Genomic DNA, 24,578 nt, shown 5'->3' with positions numbered 1-24,578 from the left:
GCACTGTGAACTGCTTTTGGAATCAACCACGGGGCGAGGAAGTCGGTCAGTAAGGCAAAGAGGCGAGTATGGAGGCAAGCGATATGATTGGTCGCGCCCCCAATAGGAAGAAGCATGGAGAAGCTGTGAAGTAAGCTAATAACGGCACACCAGATTCAAGTTGCATTATGTAAGTTATAATGGAATACAATTATATAAACATACCACGATGAATACGTCTGGTGCAAACAAGTGTGTAATAATTTAAAGAGAAAGTGCTAATGAAAATGAAGGGCTATAAATATTACTCATCATACCATTTTTTTTCTACTGCGCTTTATTTGCATCATTACTTTTAGAGTATATTTTAAATAACGTTATGTTAAACACGATCTTATGTTTAAGTTGTATTTATGTAAACCACTGTGCCTGCTCTTTGTTAAAATGTCCTTATTTGGGGTAACAGATCAAACAACCAATAACATGCAGATCTGTAAAATAACCCTGAACTCTAATTGATAATTTAACATCTCCAATTAACCCTTTGGTTGCAATTGATGTCGATAAACGTCCAATCCATTTGCACTGGAAAGGTTGGCAGTGAAGGATCAGTTTGAACCCAGCAGTGTGAGGCAGATTTAATTGCAGCCATCACACTGAAATGTGTCCACTAATGATTCCTAATCTGTTTTCAATCATGTCAAGGTGAAGCCTTATCAAGAAATATCTTCTCCTTGGCTCCATGTGACCAGAAGTTAATGGGATCTAATGGTGAGTAGTAAGATAGCACACTCAACATTTTCAGTCTGCTCTGACTCATTGAGTAAGCTAGAAGGCCGGTGACTAAACAAGACGTGGTGACGTCTCTGTGGGTTCTTACAAAACCAGACGTTTGCAGCCAATCACTGAGCCGGCAGGGAAGGTGGCCCACATACTCGTCAGCACATTCAGGAGGATGCGTGCGAGCTTCAGACCAAAAAAGGGTTATGAGGGTGAATAGTGGGACACGCAGGATGTGGGAAGGCACTACTTAGTGTCTGTATGGAGTATCACTGACTCAACTGGGGGCCCACACCTTGTTTTTCTTGGCTTATATACTGGAACAGTAATAGCTAAAATTAGAAAAAAACAATTCACGCAGATAAAATGAACAGTAAATGTGTCACCGTTTTAATTACAAATATGTATTAAATAATATGAAAGTTAAACATAGAGGTATGCAGTAATCATAAAGGTATAATCATAGTAATGGCGAGTACATATGAATATTTACATTGTTTATCGATATTTATATCAATTAACACTTTCCCCGAATAGGACACATGACAATACATTCACATATGTGTCACAACAAATAAAAAAAATGTTGCGGAAAGGGTGGAGAATACGAAATTCAAAGTCGTACAAAGCCTTTGGCAAAGAGTGCATCCATTAAACAAAAAGAATTCTTTTGTGTAAATGTACAAATGAGCAGTAGAGATGTAAAGGTCCAGTGCATGTTTTTATTTCTTTTATTTCCATGAGTCAAGACGGCCGTGTGCCGGGCCGCTCCCTGCATTAGTTAAGTGTTCCGTGCCTACTGAGAACCAGCAGGTACCAGCATGCTTATTGTGGCCAGGCCAGGTTTGGTGGCGGGGTTCTTGGCGGTGGCCATCTTGTTCAGATTTCGAACGTCGGCCTGCCAGGTGGGAATTTTCTTGGTGGTCATGTGACGGCGGGCGTGTTTGGTGAGGTGGTCACTGCGCATAAATCGCCGGTCGCACACAGGACAAACAAACTTCTTTTCGCCGGTGTGCGTTCGCCGGTGGCGGGAGAGCTCATCGGAGCGGGCGAACCTTTTGTCGCAACCGTCCCAGCTGCAGCTAAATGGCTTTTCACCTAGTGATCAAAACAAACACAAAAACAATCGTTATCAACAAGCGGATAAGTCAGCAGAACTCATTGCTGTGTAGCAAAATAGTAGGCTATCTATGTGTATCATGCTAATAATGTCAATGGTTGTCACATATGCAGCCATGTACGTGGTAACGTTAAGTTCAATGCAAAAGTTTAATAGCGTTTTCTATACAAATGTATTATTCATGTGTGTGCTAGCAATGACAGACAACACAAACAACTAAATGCTCTTCCACTAGATGGCAGAATGTCGTGTACATTTGAAAAAAACTCGCCTATTTGCAGCTTTTGGGCTATGTAGCTTTCAAATGCCACAAGACTAACTACTAAAGCATAGCATTAAGAAAAAAGTTGAAGAGGAATCCCAGAAGAAGAGGAGAGCAAAAACTGCTAACCTGTGTGGGTGCGAAGATGAGCTTTGAGATGCGAGCTCTTGAAATATGTCTTCCTGCAGCCAGGGAAGTTGCACACGTAATTCCTCCGGCGGGAAAAGTCCATCTTTGCGGCCGCCGCGCCGCCGCTACACCCCGTCGGCACGTATACCGGTGCAGGGGCCAGGGGGAGGAGTTTGGTATTGCCCAGCGTCATGACAGTCTGAGGGGCGTGCTGGGCCTGGGGGACCGAGGACTGGGGGAGGACCAGCATCACCGTGCCCTGAGGAACCGCCGAGCCCACAATGAGGGGCTGCTGCACTGCGGTGGGGTTGGTGACGGCGGGCTGGGGGAGAATGGGTGTGGAGGCAGTCCTGGTCCCAGTGGAGGTAGTCTGGACCGTGCTGGGGATTAAGGCGGATATTATACCTGACTGGCTGTTAAAGGGGAACATCTGGCAGATTATTTGAGGGCTGGTAACTGGGGGCGGGGTCGCCTGAGAAACAGCGCTGTTTTGCTGTTGACGGTTACCACTGATGGCTGTGGAGAAATTGTCCAAACAGAGTTTAGTGGGATCAGCTTCTTTTGTTAAGGTTGTAACGGGAAGGGGAGGAGATGGAGGTGTGATGCACTGCTGCTGGCGGGCTGCCGCCGCCGCCTTTTCTATATTGGGGGTCACTGGAATGTGGAATTGGCAGAGGGAGCTGTCTGCCGTGTGGCGGATTACGCTCGTCGCCATGGACCTGCAGGGAGGGGCGAGCGAGGGTGGGCTCTTGGCGACGGAGGGGGGAGAGCATTGCGAGGAAGCGCTGCCGCTGGAGGATGAGGTCTCGGCAAAGCTGGGGCTGTGAGGTGGAGTCATACACTGTGACGAGACCAAAGAAAACAATTAGGGGGGGACGTTTAAACAAGTCTTAAACCATTGTTCCTGATTCTAAAAATGGCTGAAGATTTCTTTTAAATCCACCAACTGATGTTTTTATCAGCCTGCCTACCAATGGAAGATCTTTCCCAAACCTTTATTTACAACATGTCATGAAAGATCATCAGGTGTGCAGATATCTGATGATCGCTCATGACTTGATGAGGATTTTTCCAAAACTTTTCTACCCCAATTTTTCAAATTCAACTGTTTTCTTTGCCATATCTTATTTGATATTTTGGTAAGCAGAAGTTATCACTGTCTAATCCACCTAAGGCAGGAATGTACTTTGGACCAATATGCCAAAGCATCATATACAACTATGACATCAACATATACATTGATATTCAAGGGTGATGAGTGACAACCCACCCGCCAAGATGCTGGAGAAAAAAAATAACATCATAGCCAACCAACCTACCAAAGGATTATTATCATTTTTTGTGACTGTTTGTTAGTGGAGGGAAACTTACCAAGGAAGAAAGGGACACAAAGTCTTTAGGGGACTCTGAGACCTCTGGTGGCAGGATGGAATCACAGGAGTCTGAGGCTGGGGTCAGAGGTCGAGGCTTGCAGGGGTTGGGCTTGGTGCTGCCTACAAAGTGGCCCCAGGAGCTCATGCACACCAGTGCTTCTGCGGCTTCCAGGTCTGTGTACTCCAGAGTGGGAGAACATCTGCTGTTGCCACCGGCGATGGGCTGTTCGACGGTATCATGCCTCCTCCGCTTAGCGTAGGACCCGCACTGATCGGCAGACGTGTTCTGAAAGGAAGTGTGGCCTAAATGAGCGAGTTGGCACTCAGGTTGAAACATGGTGTGGGTGATGGAAATTTATAGAACGGATGCTTAGTTATTGTGTTCTCCATCCCAACTTGCAAATGCATTTGGAGGGTGGAGGGTTGCTAACTACACCCTGGCCCAACATGCACTGCCCCACATTTAGAGCCAGGGCGCCTCCCATGGCCAAATATAGACCAGAGAGTGACGTGCACCCTGATGGGCCATGTGAGATCCCCATGAAGCAAGTTTGCGTCTGGAATCTGGTTTTTACATGAAACAAAAACCTTTCATGGAAAACGTGATGACGTATGACAAATAAAGTTATGTGTTAAACTGACATCACTATAGATCAAACGATTGTATAAAAAATGATGAAAGGTAGAAAAAAGGGGATGGCATTATGTAAAAAAAGACCAATTTACATAAGGTTGACGGGAGGCAGCTCGTAATGGATAATGACTAATAAGTTACAGAAGACGTCACAAAGCGTCAAAATAGATAGAGGAAGAAAAAAAAAACGTCTTACCCCGCGTGGGTCCATTTCAGTATACTTCCGGGATGGCATGAGTGATCAAAATGTTTAAATGTCACTTTTTTTAATGTAGTCAAAGCCCGGCTAAGTGAACAAAGAGACGGCGCTTCCCGGTGCCGAAGCTTGTTTCTGAGGCTTGGCTGAGATCGCTTCTTTTTTTTCCACCACTCTCCGACTGCCTCCCTCTTTTCTCTCAGCTGTGTGAGTAAAACGGGGGGCGGAGTAAAAAAAGAAAAACAAAACTCGCAACGCGCACCGGGCGGGTGGCAACACTCAGCCAATCGCAATCAAGTGTGTGCAGCACCTCGGCCAATTGGGGGACGGTATGCGCGTGGACAGTGCATGCTCAACAGCCGGTTGGTGGAAAGGGGGTGCGTGGCCGTTGGTGGGCGTGGCTTCGCGAGTCAGCAGTGTCAGAGTAAACCCGGTGAACTGCTACCAGTTAAACTAGGCGAAAGGTCGATCGAGTGTATGCTGCATTCGAGGGCTGTGGGAAATCGAATACTCCACATGTTTAGCGCAACATTAAGAAAGGATGATGTCATATTTTGAAGGCAGTTTGGTGATAAGATATGGCAAAATAACCACGCTCTGCATTTAAATAAAAGACTGAAAACGAATACCGTGCAGATGGTTTCTATTTTTGTGGTGTCCTTTCTATTGTGTTTTCTCTTTCATTTTAGTACTTTTCTTCTTCCATTTGCTATTCATACATTTGACTTTTTTTATTCATTTCCTATTTCTTTCCTTACAGTATTGTTGTTAATATATTCTATTTATTGTTTGTTTTATATATGTTCTATTATGTCTGTTATACAAAAAAACTGACATTTTTCTGAATGTGAAAAGCCGGTGTCGTTTATGCGCAAATTATTATTGTTGTCACAAACTTGGTGAAAATTTAATTACTAAGGTGGTTGTTTATATTGTGTGGATATCCCCATAGGTTTTCAAGTGTAAATTTGACTTCATGGAGTCAAAAATATATTTTATATTGTATTTTTTTTAAATGAGAGTGTAATTACAAACACATGTAAAGAAAAAGTGCTGTACTGTATACATATATTTTTCCAATCAACTAAACTAAGACAGCATCTTCACACAATTAAAATATACCTCTTGTCTTGAGCACATAACTGTTCATAAGAGGTCACACAATTTAAATGTCATAATGAGTATTCAGGTCAGTTACTTAACCACACAGCATAGTCAAACGGACCATAGTTTTTATCGTTGAAAATACATGATTGCAGGTAATATTTTTATGGGTGATTTTAGAAAGGCGTCTATTTTAGGCAAAGCGATGCGTTTCAAAACTGAGTTGTTGACTCAATCGCAGCGAGAATGCAGGATCGTTGACAATCTATTTTCGTATGGCATTGAACGCAGCATTAGCATCGGCTGAAACGCGTCTGTTTTTTTGTTTTTAGGTGTTTTTGATTCTACTGATAGGAAGCTTTTAAAAAGGATAACAATTAAGAATTGATATTTAAAATTAAAATTATATTGCTTTGTAAGATGTGCTTTAACATTATTCCTTCTAATTTTGCAACTAATAGTTTTATAGTGATTGTACAAAATTAATATTATAATACATTAATATTGTTCTTTATTTGCAATAAAAAAAAAAAAAAACTTTGGGTGCTTAATGTTTACTTCGTATTGACGTGCCCTGTTAAATCAATTATGCAGCCCATGCCATTGATTTTCCTACTTGTTATTATATATTTTGAAGTTTCTAATACTGTGAAGATTCAATCTTGAGGCGCCAAAGAGAAGCCTAAACACACATTCCAACCTGCAGAAGATCTGTTGGCCAAAACAACATATTTTATTTTCTATACAATGATTAAAAAAACTTAATGGTAGTAGTAGTTATTTTGTTTTCCTCAAAATGCATGCAAAAGAAGAAAAGTTAGTGCTGACCTCCATATGACGTTATAGCACTGACTGTGTCAAATTAAAGGAGCACGTGTCACAAGATCCACTGGATTCAAATTGGGCCCTTGATAACAACCATTGAAGCTTATTTAATAAAGAAAAATAGGAGCACTCAATTTCTGGGTGGAATCTTGGCTCAGATATTCTTTTGTGCATGTTCTTCCCATACTTGTGTGGGTTTTCTCCCGCTTCCTTCCTCATTTACACAGTCATATTTGAAATCAGGAGTGTGACCTGTTGTTTGTCAGCACTATATGTGTGTCCAGTGATTAGCGTGCAATCAGTCCAGGCTGTACCTTGCCTCTGACTGAAGTCATCTCAGTTAAGCCCTGGCACAGCCGTGATCCAATGAGCCCAATCGTTTTCGGAAATGGATGCATAGGTCTTATTTTTCATGTGTTCCAGCATGCTTCTCTCAGTGAACTTTTTCATGCATAAATAATGATGACTTAAAAACGATGAAAGCAGAATTCAAAAATAACCAACTAGTTGTATGCTGTAGTGACAAAAAACTTAATTAGGTTGGATATTTTTCAATTGATTTTAGTCCCTGGTTTTGGTGGAAAGGCTCATATTATAGTTAAGTCCTCTTTTTTTGTCTAACTCACTAAAACAACATAAAAATAGCAATTCTCACTATTATTTCAATGCATGATATCTACCCAATCACATCAATAATAGTCCTCAATAAATGCCTTCCTAACTTGGCCATGATATATTTTACCATAGTTTCTGTAAAAACAACCTTTTCTGACCATAGTTTCTCCTAAAAACACTTTTGAATGATCAGTTGCATGCAGCGAAAATAGGTAAGTGCAGGCTTCCACCACTGCAAAACCTGTCTCCTTCTTTGTGTGTGTGTGACCCATACAGTATGAGCATGACTGGAGGGTGCAATGAGGGCAGTGTGTGGCATTGCAGAGGACGTGCAGGAGTGAGGGAGTGCACACAGTGCAGGGGTGGGGGTGGTAGAGTAAACGTGTGACAGGCAGCTTGCTCCTGACTGCTGTTTGCGGTCCAAAGTGGGGAAGTCCGCTTCAACTTAGTTAGGGAATCTAGAGGAAAGGTTACGCGGGCCCCAGCCGGGCCTCCGCACGCACACCTCCCGTGGGCCGCCCCTCCACCCGGTCCAGGAAGTCCAGGAGTCAACGAGGATATGGAAGGAGGGAAGGGGGAGTTGCCCGAACAGGGTTAAATATACCACCCCCGGGGCTGTATTTCACAAACGGGCCCCACAATGCTCTCTGACAGACAAATAAAGACAACGGTTTCACTTTTACGTCATCCGCGAATGGGCGGGTTTAGGTTTACGACGCCATTGGTGCATGCCGTTTTGAGGTCGCAAACAGCTTGGAATCAACTAGTGTAAAACAATAAATATTGTCCTGATATTGTTAGGGTTTCTGACAACATACTTAAATAAGTAATTCAAAAATATTGGCGCAGCCGTATAATCAGAACCACCTTTCTTGACACCTTTCTCAACCACAACCCTCAACCTGTTGTGACTGTAATCATTCTTTTATTCCCGCATTTGACTTGATTGACATGTGCTTTTGGCTCACAACAAATTGCTTCCCAATACATACAACATACACCATAAGACTGCTTTTTTAAACTTCCGAGGTTTCGAGAAAATTGCTGTTTTTACAGCCGGGCAGGAGACCTGACTGTCAGGTGTTAAACCTGAGATACCAGTCTCACCTTTCCGCTATCGCACTTCCTATATTACAACTACAGTATTACTAACCCTGGGACCAATATACAGTATTTGTGTTTTAATATGTAAATTGTTTTGTTTCATTCACAGATGGTGATTGGGATAAACTCACCTGGCATAATAATCCAGTGTTTATGACAGGTAAAGACCACACACAACCTTGTCCACACATCTAATTTATATTAGAATAAAACAAAAAACACTGGAATGGTATACGCTACAATTAAAAGAATACATACTGATTTGTATGTACAATGTATCTGATATATGTATCAGAAAATACACATTAGTTATGAAAGTTAAATAAATAGATGAATAAAATATTTCCATGTAACTAAATACCCATGATGACACTGTTATGAAACTATTGGTGTCTTTGGAATTATAGTTTGTACAATACTCTCACATATACTTGTTTTTATCTTATAATATAAATAACCACCCCTGAGACACGTTAAACCCGTGTGTGAGTACTGTATGTGCTAATGTACTGTATGTACTTTCACTGTATGCATTGTAACAATGTACAATGCTCAGTTCCCATTTCCTTGCAGCCTGAAAGTAGCCTTTAATAGATATTGATCGTCACTCTTGATTATGAATGTCAATCCAATTACAACCTTGACTTCTTGCTTGTGGGCAAAGTAACTCTACCTTCAGTCTCATCAAGTCAAACAGAATTCTATCTTATTTTTGGGCGATAAACAAGTGCTGTGATGTGCTGAAATGCAGCAGTGGTGATGATGTCATCGCCGGATACATTGTGCCGCTCGCCCAACGTGGCCCTGCCCCCCTTTCCTCTCCCACACATGAGCAACAACAACACATTCCACCACGAGCCACTACATCCTTATTGGTCAGTAGGAGACACTGAGGCCAATCTGCTGCTAGGAGACACTGATTGCTTGCCGGCTTGCTGGCTGGCTGTCTGTTGTCATGGCAACTTAAAGAGCAGGAGGCAGGGTTGCTGGGTTCCCTATGGTGAGCATGTGCACGGCCTAATGATGCCGTCGCAGCTGAAAGCTGCAAAATCGGTGGAATTGTACTTATAATACTTCACCTAGTGCTAATACACAAGGCAGTTAGTGATTCTATACTTCCACTTTAGCTTATCAGAGATGATCGCTGCTATTTTCAGTGCGCTGGAGAAACAAAGGAGAGCTTTTGTTATGTCATAACAAGTGTGTACACGTTGAGTTGATGGGGTCCCAGGAGGACATTTGAATTTTTTTTCTGTGAAAAAGCTTCGCCCACAGACAACATGTGCTGTCAAAAAATTAAGGATGTGCCAGTATGTAGTCACAGACAGTCTGACGCCGTCTGAAATGCTTGTCACAGAAATTGTTTCAGCACTTTGATTGTTGTGTATGCATGTTCAGATTATGAAACTACATTATGTAACTTGTTATTTTTTTGTGTGTGTTAAATTAGGTGTGACTTTTTTGTTGGGACTTGAATCAAACTAATTAGTAGTTGATGTTTTATTATGATTTATATGAGCATTATTTGACATGTTAATTATTTAGAGGTAAAAAATGTGATGTGCAATATATTTGACTTATGATTAAAATAGTTAACTGGGAAATTAAGATCCTGACAATGGGTGAACATTAAAAAAAGAAAAAGAAAAACCTAAATGATGAAGAATATTTTAAAATGTAATGGTAAAGGAATGTGATGTTTTAGAAATAACTGAATGGAAAAAAAAGCATACATTTAAAAAAAGTGTAAGGTTAGAGAACCATGGATCCCATTTTCTGTAGCGCGTTCCCTCATTAGACCGGACTGGTCGCCCTCACGGGCATTCTTCATCAAACTTATTTGCATTTTTTTCAGAATGCAAGAAATCCCATCCAAGTATACTGGGAGAAGATGCTTAGCACAATACCAATGTGCCATCATATATTGAGATATGAAGCACAATATGTGCTATCGAAAGGATGAAATTGTCCTCAACTGCTCCCCATTTTTCCCTCGGAATATATTAAAAGCAAAGACTGGCTTTTGAACACAGAAACAGCAAGTGTGAGGTGAAATGAGGACACCGTGGGTGAGGAGAGTTGGCATAGTGGCTGGAGAGATGAAGCAAAAAGAGAGATCGAGAGCGAGGGAAAGAGAAAGAGAGAGAGTCGAAGACTGTGAGCAGATGGCTTTATCCTTAAGGGTTGAAAATAACATGGAGAGGAAAAAAAAAGACGGAATGATCATGTTTTGTGCGTGGGCTTAGTTAAATGATATCTGCGTGAGACATCCTCCCCACTTGACAGTCACCACTGTCATCTTTTATCACACTTAGTGTGTGTACTCTAGGCAAACACACACTAAGGCTCACCCGTAACAGCTATGATAAACAACAGCATTTATACGTCACACCAATGCTCACCCTGTTAAGCGACCTAGTTTAAAGTAGGATTGATGGAAGAATGTTATTTTGTCAAAAGGATAATTTTTTCTTGTGGATGTGCAAATATCTTTGAAAATGTTGCAGGACATTTTTAAAACCGACTTGCTAAGCAACCAGTTCTAAATAAAGAACACATACCTTATTTCAAACTCAACATTGGTTTCATCAAACCACAACAGGAATCTTAACTTTTGAACATTTGAAGTTTGCTTTTCTTTCTTCAAAAAAAAGCTTCTCTCTTGCCATAGTTTTCTCTAATGCAGACATTAATTCCTTTTAGATCCATAAATGCACACAGCTTGACAATTTTTTTCTGCTTTCCTTTTTTTTTTTTAAACATTATTTAAGGGGCCAGAGCAGGAAATGGCATCTAGCTGGTGTCAGCACCCGTGCAAGCTTCCCGTGTCCCCACAGTGTTGAGCTTATGCCCATTTCAACATATGTTCCCACATATTTAAATACACACTCCAATATATACCATCACATAATTTAAATAGAAGACAGGAGCACAAGCAAGCTTTTTTTTTTTTTTTAATTTTATTGCGCATGTAGTGCATTCAAACCTTTACAAAAACAAAAAAGCATTTTCCACTAAAATGAAAACATTTCATGTCCCTTGACACTTGATGTAATAATTCGATAAAAAACATTATATTAGGCATGATAGACATCTGAATATATTCATAAAGCAAAACCCTCCCCAACCATTCTCTTAATAATAAATATATACACACAAGTACTGCGATACAAAGATAACCATAAGGTTTGAGCGTGTTTTTGAAAGAATATGTACAACATTTTCAGGTCCTTATGCTTCTTTTTTTTTCCTGAATCCAAATATCATATTGCACTCCCAGTAAGGCATAATCACTTTACTAGATCAATTCATTATCGTCATTTAATTCTAAAGCATTTTGAATCTCTATTTAACAAAACTTGGTCAAATAGGTTTGCCATTTCACTCTCAAACAACAAGATTTTACTTTTAAAAGACATGTACTTATCTGTACCCTAATTTTACATTGCTTATTTTACACGTTAAATACTGCCATTTTTTTATTTATTGCATTTATACAGCCAACATGAAGGGCTTTTCTTTCACCCTATTTCATGTACTGCTCTTTTGCGAGCAATACAGAAACTATTTCATCAGAACTGGTTGTAATCATCAGTGCTATGGCTTGATTAAGATTAACTGTTCTCCTCACAATATGGCAACATATTGAGAGACATTGCTGCTTTTTGCAATTGGAAAATGAGGTATAGCAGCACCACAAAGCTTTATACAAAACACAGGGGAGACAAAAAGGGGGAAAAAAAACCTGACATTCCTTGAAATCAATTAACAATGTGGCACATTAAGAGCTATATGGCTTGTTAAATATCACTTCTTTTTGTTTAGCCTTGTAAGATGATACAAGTCCATCATCACTGCATAGTGTAAACTATTCATTCTCCTCTTTTTGCTCCGTCCAATCAGATTTCAGTGAGGGTCAGCTTATAAATGCCACCCATCTCATCCATGGAGATCTGAAAGGTGTCTTCATTGGAGTAGTGTTTGATGATATTATCATCCATGTGAACCAAAATTCTGAAAAAAACATGTTTTTATTATTACTGGTCGTCAAATCATTCATTACAACTCAATAAAGACAAAATATGACATAAAGATGGGCATAACAACCAACTTTTTGAGAACTATACTATTTAAGTATGAAGTAGTGTTGTTTCATTGAAATATCAATTGTCCAGATTTGCCATTTACTGTATAATAGCTGAACATGCTTTCTGCTTCAGTTACAGTTACAAAGTGAAACCTACTGGATATGGAGGACACACCCAAAACGTGACGTGAGAGCCGCGACATGACAGACAAAAGGTACCTGTAATTCAGGTTTGTACAAAGTGACTCATACGTACCCTTTCTTGCACTTCTTATATACTTTTCCAACCTTGTCCAATGGCAAGTTGTACTTTTCTGAAATCTGTAAACACAAAATCATGTCATATTTCCTTAAACGCTTCCCACTCTTGACCCTAGCGGGCCAGGCGGGCGTCCCGTCACAGCTCATTTTGCCGGTTAGTAGCCCCAGAAAAGCAGACAGAGACATCTCCATCTGCCACTCATTAAACAGAAAGGTCCCCGAGTTCATCTGTACAAGTTTTATTTGTATTACTTACAGCGTCCACCAGGCCTTTAAGTGTGGGGTTCTTTAACATGACGGCATCGAACACCTCCTCTGTCTCTTTGCGTACATATAAAAGGACTGCAAAGACCATACAAAAACAGGTTGATTAGTTGAGGAGGTTGACTGATACTCACAGCTTTAAAATCCTATCAAGGGATACTTCAGCTTTGCAGATATGTGATGATTTTGTCGATTATCGCTCATATTAATATCATAAACCTAAGACCTGAGAAACGCAAAGTGGTTTAAAAATATTGATGGATGCATGTCAACATTTTCCACTGTACAGTATAAATTGTTACAGTTACCATCTTAACTTGTACCTAACTTTAAAGCCCGTGAGCTTTCCAGATCTGAAATAACATGCCACTTTTGGCAACATAATGACACAAAAACAACCTTACATCTGACGCAGACATCTCAAGTGAAATGGCAATGCAAAATACCTCAATTTTTTTTAACTGATTCCAGACAGCATGGGCATTACTTTAAACTTTTTTTTTATTTTTATTTTTTTATCGGCACATGGCCCAGCCATCATACATGACTGCAAAAACACAAAGACACATAAAGGAAGACTGTTCTGAATTCCAAATCCAACTTTTTGCATGATTGGATCAAAATCTTTTTTGAAGGGAAGGTTTAAAAAATCCATGTACTGTCTCTCTCAGCAGACTTTATTTAAAGGTATAATTAGGGTGCACTTATGTGAGTAATTTCCATTTATTTCTACAGTCTCTGTTGTGTGGTAGGATAATAAGCATTTGTTTGGTTTCACTCGTGACCAGTCTTGCGTCGCCATGTAAAAATGTGATTGGCGTCATTCTAAGAGGCAGTGTTGAAAATGATTGACAGCTCAGTTAGACAACAACAACATTATCGGAGCGGGACGACCAGTTGAACCAGTCTAATGCTTGTCAAACATAGAAGTTCATGTTAAAGGGATTTTATTAAAAACAGGGAAAGGAAAAAACAAACTGACTATTATTGAGGCATTAAAGATTAAAAGAGACTTAAAGTCATGTAATATGCAAAAAAGTTTTTATCCAAATTTTAAAAGGAGGTTGATACGTCTATAAAATGGTCTTGTGTGGAAATATTTTGTGGACTGATAAATTGAGGAAAAAGTTAAAAACAAATCACGTGGTGCAAAAGAAGTATCTTGTGACCCATTTGTGTTTTTGCTTAAAACCTCATGATAGGGAATTAAAGATGTAAACACTTGTTTGTGCAAAAAACATAATTATTTCTACATTTGTGACCAGTGAAATATTAAGCAAAACTCTTTCATGATTCAATCAACGTTATTCCACCATAAATTTGACAAAAATCCTTCATTTACTAGGTCATTTTCACGACAGTTTATCTATTGCTTTAAACTCTCAAATACACCCTTTATTTTATTTCATTATTACCGAAAAACAAAAAACAAAACGCTAAATTAAAGCTATGGGTATTAAAGACTCTTAACGTACTGTATGTAAATTCTCAGTAGGGTTGATTGAAGAGCAGAATTGTCCCCTTGTGATCTGCAAGCTATACCTAACCTAGCATTGATGTAGGGTAAAGGGCATAGGTTTGTTTGCATGTGTGTGCAATGGTATTTCGTTGGAAGCTATTGAGTGAAGGCCTCAGCATGTGTGCATGCATAGTTGAAACCGAGAGGAGGATACCAGAGTAAGCTGAGCTGCACGTGTACTAGCATCCACGCATTTGTCTTACTGCAGAACCCCTCCCTCATTCCTATAACTTGTACTACACCACATACACAGTACATATAGATACATAAATACTATATATATAAAAAATATATACATCTACACATATTTGTACATATACATACATATATACATATTTATATACATATATACATATTTATACATAAATATATGTATATACATATTTATACACAAATATATGTATATACATATTTATACACAAATATATGTATATACATATTTATACACAAATATATGTATATACATATTTATACATGTAGATACACATACATATTTATACCTATAGACACATATACATATTTATACATATATGTATACATATATAATCTATACTCGGTCACTGGGCTGATATAGAATCTATATACAATATATACATATGCATACATACCTTTCTTGGGTTCCTCTGGCCTAGCCATCTTATTGGGTGGCGACCCGAACTCGTCATCGCTGAAGGGCAACCTTTTCATGCCGGAGCTGTGTTAAACACACAGACGCATAAATCATTGCTTACGAGGCCTTTACAGCAAGTCATCAGGCAGTAAAAAGAGGAACAAACATGTGGGCATGCGACACCTTCAAGTTGTTCTAGAAACAACATATTTCTTTTAGAGGCTTTTTTATTGGGACAGCGCCAAAAGGTCGCCATGGTTGGACTAGTGAAACCAAATGTGAATGCAGTGAGTGTAAAATCAGGGCTCACCTGTCTTCTCCATCTTCTGTTGCAAAAGGCTGCAAGACACAGAGAAGCAGACATTAATACCAAAAAAAAACTGCACGGGAAGAATTTGTGTTGCTGCATTCTACATGTCTAATATGGGCCCTTTGCTGACATTGAGTTTCCATAGAGCGAGTGTTGCGTGCAGGGCCGGTCGGTTCAGAGACAGGCGTCAAGTTCACTGGGTTGACCCAGTTAGAGAGATGATATGGGTCCAACCGTTGACTGAACTCCGAGAACAGGAGGAAAGTCACGAGCAATAGAATGGGGCGGACAAATATTTCCTATGAAAATCTGCTTTTCAATGTTTTCTTTCCCTCTGCTCTATTGATTGTAGGTGTTGCTGTTTTTAGAATTCTATTCGAAGTACGACGAACCCGGGAGCTCAAGAGTTTATCAGAAAGCGATAGCCACGTTCAAAGTCAGCAGTAGAAGCACCAAAAATAACCAAAGTAAATGTTAACAGAGGGGCTACAAGGGGCTTTCTTTGGCATCAATACTCAGCAGATTGCTTAACCAGCAGGAAGCTTTCGAAACCCACACAAACATTTATCAATGGCAGGGGGGTAGTTTCCCTGTTTTCAGGCAGCACTTTACAACATGGAAATGACAAGTTTTAAGCAAGTTTTGAAAGAAATCCAAATTCAAAATGTGTCATTTTATATGCAAGGGTTAGATTAGTATCTTGGGTATCAATTTTTTATGCACACTTCCATGTGATATGACGTGGCTAACCTGGTCAGAGTCCACAATCACAGTGCTACGTGTCCTAACATGTTTATGTTGCACGGTAGCCATCCATCTCTAATTAACCATTAGATAGTAAGTTATCTATTCAAATCACGATCTTCACCTGAATAGGTTGAAAAAGTTAACCAAACTACTCGCAAACCCAAGAATCATTAAATACAGATACATTAAAAGAATCTAATTAAGTACAGTCACAAACTTTATTACTTCCTACCATTGGCCAACTGTAACCTAACAGAACTCTGTGTTCCCCCCAGCAAATGAGCAGGTCAGCATGACCCATGAGTGGGTGGATACATGAGTGTGTGTGTGGGTGTGTGTGGGTGTGTTTGTGTGTCTAAACTCACATGACGCTGGAAGGTTGAGAAATGGATGTCAGGTATAAAGAGAACAGGCTGAGTCTCAAGTTCACTCATCATTTTGAAGATGGTTACATCATTGCGTTTCTGCAGAATAGGCACTTTGACATCTGCAACTGTAAAAACAAAAAAAAATAAACAGGGAGTGGGTTAAAGTTGTTTTTGGCGCCAACATGGCCACACGTTTGCCTCGTAAAGTTCCGAGGCGTCGCCACTCACAGGGCAGGCCCGGGTTGAGGTCGGCCACCTTGCCTTTCCTGCGGGACTGTTTCCTCTCCTCATCCCGGATTTTCCTTTCGGCTCCTTTGTCACAGAACACCTTGATCTGGCAGTAGGCTCTGTGGATAGGCTTGTTGCTGCGGTTGTTGTAGCTGTAAGTGTCGATCTGGAGGTTGAGAGGGAGCCCTTTGACCCCTTTCTGAGAGGAGAAGTCCGTGCTCAGGCAGTTAACCGAGATGAAAATCTAGGGAAGAGAGATTGATAGGAATATGAATTAACTTCTCTTTTTTACCATTTCACATTTCCAATGGCATAACTGTTTGAACCCCAAAAAATATCTTGGCTCTATAAAATGGCATGATGGAGAACTAATAAAGAAATAAAGACAACGCTACTACTTTACATAGAAATAAATAAATAATGATATATGATAATGTAACTGTTGCTAATTACAGCAAAACTCATGACAGAGGATCCTATAATGAAATGAAGTCAGAAAGTGCATCAGAACGTTAGATCTGTGCTCCCTCCAGTGGCCAAAAGTTGTCAACAATGGTTTCTACCATTCAAAACACTACCTAAAAGTAAAAACAACATTGAATTAAATATTTTACTAGAATGAGGTGTCTATTTATATGTAACCACGTAAAATAATTAATAATGATAATAAATAACCAAATAAATGATCACCCAGGCTACTCTTAGTTGCATAGAGCAAAACATGACATGCAAGCATCAGCTTTTTTTTTTTAACTGCAACCACAAATGCAAACACAAGGATGAACAGTCTATGGGCACAAGCCTGCAGTCATGAGACGGTTAGTCACATCCTGGTCTGAGTGCGGGTGTGTTTGACTACACGCTGTTTTTTTGTATTTTTTTCCCATTTTTATCTCTTTTTACTGCACTCTGTCACAATCTATTGTATCCTTGAAACTGGAAAATAACAGTAATTGTAGTGCATTTTGTGGTTATTTTTATAATCTTACTTTGGCCTCTTCATTTGTGTCCCAGGTGAAGGAAATGGCATTGTAGGAAATTTCCTCAATGTTGCCAATGGTGTTGAAACTCTCCTTGTAGTCAGCTGTAACATTAATGAAAGTTCTCATTTGAAATTCAGTAAGTTATTATCCAGCGATAGATTTTTTTGCAAAAGACATGTACCAATATCAAGACACCGCTGTTTTGCAGTGTGTTGTCTTGAGTGCCAGTACTTCCAGTGTTTCAGCTGGTCCTCTCTGCACTTCTCTTCACCAAACACAACCATGACCACGCTCTGTGATAACGCGGTATAATTATTTCCCAGCATGAAAATAACATTTGGGATGAAGCAGTTTGTTTTTCTCCCTCACCCTGACTTTGGTGATGGGTTGCTGTAGGCCTTTGTTGTCAATCTCACGCAGGGTGATGGGGTAAAACTGGCCCTTGTTCAAATACGTCATGGTTCCATCGCCCGTCTTCTGACGCAGAGACTTTGATGCTTCGAGGCTGTACTCGAAATTATTCCTGCAATTGAGACATTTGACAATAGAAATATGATCAATCAAGCCATTTATGGTACTAGTGCTCGCTTTAGTAATACTTTATGTAAACCATTTACTGCCTAAGTAGAGGGAAGGCGGTAATTGGTGAAAAGGTCTTTTCCATTTTGATTGCTATTGTTGACAGCAATTGAATCATCCATGTTATGACAAATTACCGTATTTTACGGACTATAAGTCACACAGTTTCTTCATAGTTTGTCTCGGCATGTGACTATTACCCAAGTCTGAAAAATGTATTTATTAATAGTGAAAACAACCCCCTGTCTATTTTCATTAATAGCACTGAAAGAGTTAGGAAACGCTTGACTTCTAGGGACATGTCATGGCCTATGAAAAAAAAAAAAATAGAATCCGTGTGCCTGTGTTTATGTGTCTCCGGATAACGGTCAGGTGTATGGTGTCTCCCAAGGGAATGCCAGATAAAGGGTCTATTTATCTGGGTGGTGTCAAAGCCGAAATACGGCGGGAGGCCAGTTCGGGCAGCGGCGTGACTTACCCAGGCATGGTGTCAAACTGAGTGTAGTCCTCGGGTGTCATGGAACTCATACGTAACTGGAGGTCACCCGGGAAAGAAAATACCTGTAAATAGACACAATATTTGTCAAATCTCTGTAATGGTTGAATTGGTTTTTGATTGAAATAATAATATGGTTTCAGGAAACTTAATATCACAATATGGACCCAGATACACATGCAGATGTAAGTTTTTTTTTAATCATATTATGCTGCACCACTGTTTATCTATTTAACTTTTGAAAGCTAGTTATAGGATGGTGTATTTACATTTTTCTCACAGTTGAATATGTCTGTGTACAAATAATTATTTGTTAGTAATCAAGATATTTATATTCTAATGAACAGGTACAATTTTGAAAAGCTTTAGCTTTGCGCTGTTGTGCTTTTGGTGACTATTTTCACCATTTACTTTTCCAATCAAAACTTTTTCAAGTTTCTAATATGCAGCTTTTATCCTTCCTGCACTAACGTTCCTATAAAGGCTTTTGTAGGGTTACTCTTTTCTTTCTTGTGGTAAACCCCCCTCCAGGATTAAAAGAAGAGGATAGAGTAAGGGCCTTTAACTATTATAAAGAGAACAGCACCGCACTTTGTGTTGCTGAGACAATGGCATAATAACACACTGCTTTCTATTTTGGCCTGTTAAAAAATAAAACCAAAGGAGGCCGAGCCCACCATCGGCTCTGTGGGATCGGGTGAAAGTGCTATTGTTTGATGAGCCAGATCTGCTAAAGGAGGAAAAAAGAGGAGGAAGGGATTTTTCACTGAGCGCAATAACGGGATTCCAATCACCTCCTGGGAACTGTCCTTGAAACTCTCCGAGAAGGTGGAGTCCGGGGGCGTGCGGGACTGGGTGTTGGGGCTGAACTGCACAGAGTTGTGGGCCAGGGGCGGGCGGTCGAAGACGCCTACGTGGCTGTCGGTTTCGGCACAGCTGCTGGGCACGGTCAGACTGTGAATGGGCACCTCGGTCTTTACATGTGGGTAGTTCTGCAGTGCGGCTATGGACACGGTGACGGTGGTGTCTAAACAAAAAAAAAGGCATATATCTGTGAGAAGATGACTATGGGTGAAGAGAATATTTTGAATGGGGTTTAAATGTTTGCCTGGGGATTGGAACTGGCTTCTCTTGTCAGGGGCTAGTTGGAGAATGTTGAAGGGCCCCTTTAGAACTTGGATCCTGTTCTCCATGCTGGTCTCGGGAATAGGAGAGATGCCATGTGTTGACTGTAGCTGGTGCCTGCAGAGAGAAACCTCATTTGATACAGGGTTGGCGGTGAAGGAATGAAGGAATGGGGGAGGAAGGAAGACTTAGGGTCTCCACTAGGTCAAGATAATCACAAAGCCAAACATGCATTGAAACTATCTAAAAACAATGCTGTTCATTTGTTTTTTTCCATCAGTACATTTGAATGATCTTCCAATATGATTTAATGTAATAAATAATTTAAAGCTGCACTACAAAGTACAATCAAATAAATAAAAAAGCCAACAATGATTATTAGTCTTATACTGAATCCTATTTGGTTTTGCATCTATGTATATAATATTATAAAACAGTATCCTTTTTTCTTCCTTGCACATTTCTTTTAAAAGCTATGCCCTATTACTGAATAATTTAGAATCATATATCACCAAAGGTTGTTAGGAAAGACTTAAGATGTAACACACTACACTGAGAAAATGCAACATTGCCTCCACAGTATTCCACTGTATATATATGACGGTCAGGCCTTACCTTTTGTTGGGATCCACATCAGAGACCAAAGCATCTGGCTTCCCTTGGGTAATTGTTCTTTTTTCCCGGGGCACCTGTAGGGGAGGGTAAACACAGCCGCTGAGCGTCTAACCACATCACACCTCGACATGCGGCCGTCTTCAGTTACATGCAACGTGGTGCTCGCCCTGCATCACATATGTTACAACATATACGCCACGTGTGAAAACCTCGCCAAAATTGTTTCCACTACTCCTCCAAGTGCCTACGCTTTTGATTAGGCCAAAATCTACCGTGATTGAGTCAACCAAATGTCAGCACGAACATAGTTTCAGGTCTGAACTGTTGCTTGGTTCTGTATTTGATCCAGTTAGTTTTTCAGTTTGCAAGATGTAATATAGTTTGGCCAGCACTGCTTAACTTTGGTTTGTCACTGCGTTAAATTTTGGTGTAAAGCTTTTTTATCCAAATGAAGTGGAATATAGTAAGTGAGATAGGGCAATTTTAAATAGTAAGTATTTTGAGTGGGTTGGTCATGGAATGTCTTCAATTTATATGTAACCGTAGCATTGGAAAATTATATTCAATTCATTTCAGTGCACGTAGGATACCTTATAGTAGTCGTAGAGCAGGCCAAGCGCTGCAGCGCTGTCCTCGTCCCCATTGATGCTCATCATAGCCTTAGTGGCAGCTGTCAAGGGGTTCTCCAGGAATGACTTCCAGGCTTCATCCTCTGTGGTGAAGGAGCGCCGCTGTGCTCCATAGTTGGGGTCATTTTGTAGGACCAGGACGGCACGCTTGCTATAAAAAAAAAAAAATAATAATCAAAATATGGCTTTTGACTGTGAGGGTAAATGCTTATCAGTCTATACTCAACACAGTACTATGTGTACCCTGTAATCTGGCAACCAGACCACAGCACCCTATCTAAAGTCAGCTTGGGCAGACGATAGAAAATGGATAGAGTGATTAAGAGTCTTTTAAGGAGTTGAATAATTCTGTGTTCCCCAGGTCTTCATGAAGTTGAAGTACTTCAGTATTCATGAAACTTAAGTACTTCAATGATGCCCATTCTAAAACAGTCCCAATTGTAAAATGAAAGAGTTCATTATCTGTTAGACCAGTTGTTCAAGCTTTTCTGTGATTGTGCAACAAATCTCAGTCGCGCAACTGCCGATGCACCTTAAGAAAAGATGCTCTACAGGCTTGTCCAGTGTGACAACTCAGGCGCCACCACCTCATTGGACCACATGCCTACCGTAGGCGATGCATCCGACCCAACCACATTCTTGCGCCCTAGCAACTTTTGTTTTTACAAAACGATGCAGTTCTGGAAAATGACAACTACGTTTCAATGTGAGCCATTGTCCTGTCAGATTTTGCTCCTTCATTTGACTTCGCAAACATAGCATTTACTGATAGACGTATCTATCCGATTCTGGCTACTTGGACCAATTTTGCTACTGCTGTGTTTATATAGCTGCATCCATTATGGTTTTGTCCATTTTAATGTGAATAAATCTTCCTACTTATTTTGATGGTTGCATTGAACCTATCAAAAATACTGCCACTATTCAATACATTAATGTGTTGGTCAAAGATATTCACCTCTACCCCAAAGAAAATAATCACAGCTACTTTGGATGTGTTTTAATCCTTAATTTTCAACACAAATATAATGGTTCCATTGCCCACTATTAAATAAATTGTGTTAAGGGCACTAGTCACTGATGTTTGAGAACCATTGGGAAAATAATGGGTGGAACACAAATGATCTCAGCACAGATGTGCAGAACGGCAAAGTAGCAATTTCTGCTGGGTAGCAAAATATGACAGAACACCGGCATCTTCGTCTTGCCCCCTCCTTTCTGCTGCTTTGTCAACACAAGTAATGAACATTCAGATAGCGTGAGAGTTTGGAACCCCTTTGGCTTGTTGTGTCATCACCATAAGGCTCTCAGCTCCCAACTTCACATTCTCTGAACTGAGATGAGAATAAAACATCCATGAGGGAAAACATTGGATTATTTCATTATTGGCTCAGGTCTGTTTGCGCAGCATTTATTTACTCATGTTAACTTTAATGAAGAGGCCTTGGTAGTGTTATGAGCGGAGCTCAAGTTAAGTTTAAAATTTCCAGGGGGATCTGAGAGACCTGCCAATAGCAATGAAGCCATCCAATCATCAATTTGAAATGAATTTGAATGAATATTTTATATGGCAATCTACCTAATTTGATTTGTAGCTAAAGCCTATCCTAACTTAATGATGAATTTGGTGTATAATAATTTTAAACCCTGTCAGTCGCAACACACAAACTACCCATTAGTTTGTCATCTAATTGTACTTAAATGACGAGGCCATCCATTTGTAAGACTATCACACCCACAAAAATGCTATGAGACAAACCTTAACTAAGAACAATGAGAAAAAGGAGCATTGAACGGACCCAACAAAAATATATTTAGCCTAAAATACTCGGTCAAAATAACCAAAATAGTGTTTGATTATGGTGTTAAAGGCACGAAAGAAAATGAAATGGCCCTTGACAGGAAAGACTTTCCACACCCCCCAGTTGTGAACCATCATGAGCGACACCGCCAACAAACGATGGTGTGGCTCAGTTTCTATGCCGAGTAACTACAACAAATGTCCCCTTTTCCTACTCAATTGTTCACGCAAAGTGATCATTAGTAATCCTAGATCTAATTGTGCTTTACATCAAACCGCAACCTGATCAGAATCATTATTTCAAGGCAAAAAAAAAACTCTTGGGAAAATGTCATCCATGAGGAAAACATCATTTAGATCAGTCTAAAATAATTTCAAGTTGAAAAGTTTAAAGAAAAGTTTTTAAAGATGAGCTAAAACCTCAAATTCCTCTCTACCCATGCTTGCTTACATTCTTGTGGTGAAGCCAACGCCTTGCAAGAGTACATTTTCTTTCCGAAAACTGTCATATCTTTCAAAATTGGATAAAAGTTAAGAATGCAGCAATGAGAAGCTAAATACTTTTTTTAAACACATGATATATGAGGCCTCTTAGTGTGACATCACCCCCACTAGTTTATTCCTGAACAAACATCATTAGGACTAAACACATAAGAGGGCTCAAACGTTTGGCGCTTCAGGCAAAATCAAACAACCCAAAATGAAAAAAAAAAAACAGCCATCATCCTCTCGGTACCGTCTTATTTTTCTTTATTTTGATTATTCTGACAGACGCCTCTCATAACAGGTGCTGATGCACCTGTACGGGCTCCAACATGACAGGTGAATCAGTAACAATGCATAACAGAAGATGCCGACCCTTTATCCCCCCCCGAAAAACTTACCATTAACCAAAAGAGAGGATAGAAACAATCCTAAAGTGACAATTTAAAATTAATAAATGGACGCTATAAAATACGGGGAGAAAAGTCAAAGAATAAGCAGCTGATCAGAGAAGAGCCAAAATGGCAAGGGCAAAGAGGAAAGTAGAGGGCAAAAATGTCAAAAAAATTAAAAATTAAAAGTCCACAAAAGTCGTAATATAGAGTGACTGTATGTGCGAGGAGGTTTGTTTTGAGGGTTTGCGAGCGGCGAGGCCAGGACAACTTACTTGTCATGCTCCTGTGACATCTCGGTCGGTCGAACTGGACTTTCTAGTTGGTACTGAAAATCCGATCCGTCTTCTTTTAAGCGTAGAAAAACTCCGCCGAACGTTTGGATGAGGGCAGCCGCAACAAACAAGGTGTCCCCGGCGAAGAAGAACGGGTTTTGTCGGCTAGACTCGCTTTTTGGAGGGGCATTACTGAGGCCGGTTTTACCTGGGAAGGCGTCGCGGATTGGATTACAGGTGTCTGAGGGGCGGGGCGTCACTCTCAATTTCCCTTTCCTGGACCCTGATTGGCTCATCAAGCCAGCATGGGAAATAACAGGGACATGAACTGAGATTTGGCAGTGTTGTTTGTAAATGTTACAATTAGAATCATTATTTATTATTAAACATGACACAAAAATCATATCGCACAATATAAAATAATATGACGAGAATAGGCTATAGAGCAAGATAATGCATTTTTAATCAAATCAAAAGTCTTTATTGTCATTATACAACAGCAGCCTATAACAAAATTAATAATTGTTTTGGTGGCGTGGTGACCGAGTGGTTAGTACTTCTGCCTCACAATTCTGAGATCAAGGGTTCAATTCCTGATAGGTTCTGATTTTCCTGCGTGGAGTGTTTGTACTTCCCATGTCTGCGTGGGGATTCTTCAGGTAGTCTGATTTCCTCTCATGTGCCA

At 40.0% G+C, this 24,578-nt stretch overlaps 2 protein-coding genes and 1 long non-coding RNA gene across 4 annotated transcripts; 1 reads left to right on the top strand and 2 right to left on the bottom strand.

The window, feature by feature from the left end:
- Nucleotides 1–27: 27 nt before the first annotated feature.
- LOC144206353 (uncharacterized) lies at nt 28–12,423 on the top strand. Of its 2 annotated transcripts, none has more exons than XR_013328337.1 (4): nt 28–169; nt 685–750; nt 8,231–8,281; nt 12,342–12,423. It is a non-coding gene; the product is annotated as an uncharacterized LOC144206353 (long non-coding RNA). The 2 variants fall into 2 exon arrangements; XR_013328338.1 differs by lacking the exon at nt 12,342–12,423 and adding an exon at nt 9,977–10,620.
- Nucleotides 1,129–4,696, bottom strand: klf11b (Kruppel like factor 11b). Its single transcript, XM_077731295.1, has 4 exons — nt 4,474–4,696; nt 3,642–3,929; nt 2,271–3,111; nt 1,129–1,857 (listed from the first exon to the last, which is right to left on the bottom strand). Exons 1-4 carry the CDS (start codon nt 4,510–4,512, stop codon nt 1,556–1,558), a joined length of 1,470 nt encoding a protein of 489 aa, XP_077587421.1. The 5' UTR covers nt 4,513–4,696; the 3' UTR covers nt 1,129–1,555.
- Nucleotides 11,078–24,049, bottom strand: grhl1 (grainyhead-like transcription factor 1). Its single transcript, XM_077731292.1, has 16 exons — nt 23,894–24,049; nt 20,904–21,093; nt 20,314–20,387; nt 19,682–19,815; nt 19,368–19,600; nt 18,556–18,638; nt 17,868–18,021; nt 17,680–17,791; nt 17,505–17,599; nt 16,516–16,759; nt 16,285–16,412; nt 15,173–15,201; nt 14,861–14,946; nt 12,726–12,811; nt 12,465–12,529; nt 11,078–12,135 (listed from the first exon to the last, which is right to left on the bottom strand). Exons 1-16 carry the CDS (start codon nt 23,911–23,913, stop codon nt 12,021–12,023), a joined length of 1,848 nt encoding a protein of 615 aa, XP_077587418.1. The 5' UTR covers nt 23,914–24,049; the 3' UTR covers nt 11,078–12,020.
- Nucleotides 24,050–24,578: the final 529 nt, after the last annotated feature.

Source organism: Stigmatopora nigra, chromosome 13 (assembly GCF_051989575.1).
Source record: "Stigmatopora nigra isolate UIUO_SnigA chromosome 13, RoL_Snig_1.1, whole genome shotgun sequence".
Classification (NCBI taxonomy): Eukaryota; Metazoa; Chordata; class Actinopteri; order Syngnathiformes; family Syngnathidae; genus Stigmatopora; species Stigmatopora nigra.
This window is presented reverse-complemented; position numbering and strand designations above follow the sequence as displayed.